The sequence below is a fragment of the Habropoda laboriosa genome, unplaced genomic scaffold (assembly GCF_001263275.1).
Source record: "Habropoda laboriosa isolate 0110345459 unplaced genomic scaffold, ASM126327v1 scaffold5, whole genome shotgun sequence".
Classification (NCBI taxonomy): domain Eukaryota; kingdom Metazoa; phylum Arthropoda; class Insecta; order Hymenoptera; family Apidae; genus Habropoda; species Habropoda laboriosa.
Window position 1 is genome coordinate 3,088,171 of NW_017100161.1, and position 274 is coordinate 3,088,444.

The following is a 274-nucleotide window of genomic DNA, read 5'->3' on the forward strand; positions in this document are numbered from 1 at the left end:
TATCAAAATAAGAATAAAATAGAAACAGAATTGAAAGCAACAATTGCAAATAGGTTAGACACAGTTACGCCGTACTTACAAGCCTGAATATTTATAGATGAGGTAATATGGAACATAAACTAAAGCTAAACAATTTCCAAAATGATATAATGTCATTTTTTAAATAATATTATGTCAATTTAATGTCTTAGTCATTCATCATCAAGTAGTAGATAACTCCTATGTACACGAAGAATCGCGAGTATTAAACGGAAATATGTAGAAGTAGTTTTAA

The 274-nt window shown here is 27.7% G+C and overlaps 1 protein-coding gene across 1 annotated transcript in view; it reads right to left on the bottom strand.

The window, feature by feature from the left end:
- Window positions 1–156, bottom strand: part of LOC108577556 (transmembrane protein 147) — a 1,012-nt gene extending 856 nt beyond the window's left edge. The window contains exon 1 of the mRNA XM_017940740.1: window positions 80–156. Within this exon, the coding sequence (XP_017796229.1) occupies window positions 80–156 (77 nt within the window). The remainder of the gene's footprint in view (window positions 1–79) is intronic.
- Between the last annotated feature and the right edge of the window lie 118 nt (window positions 157–274).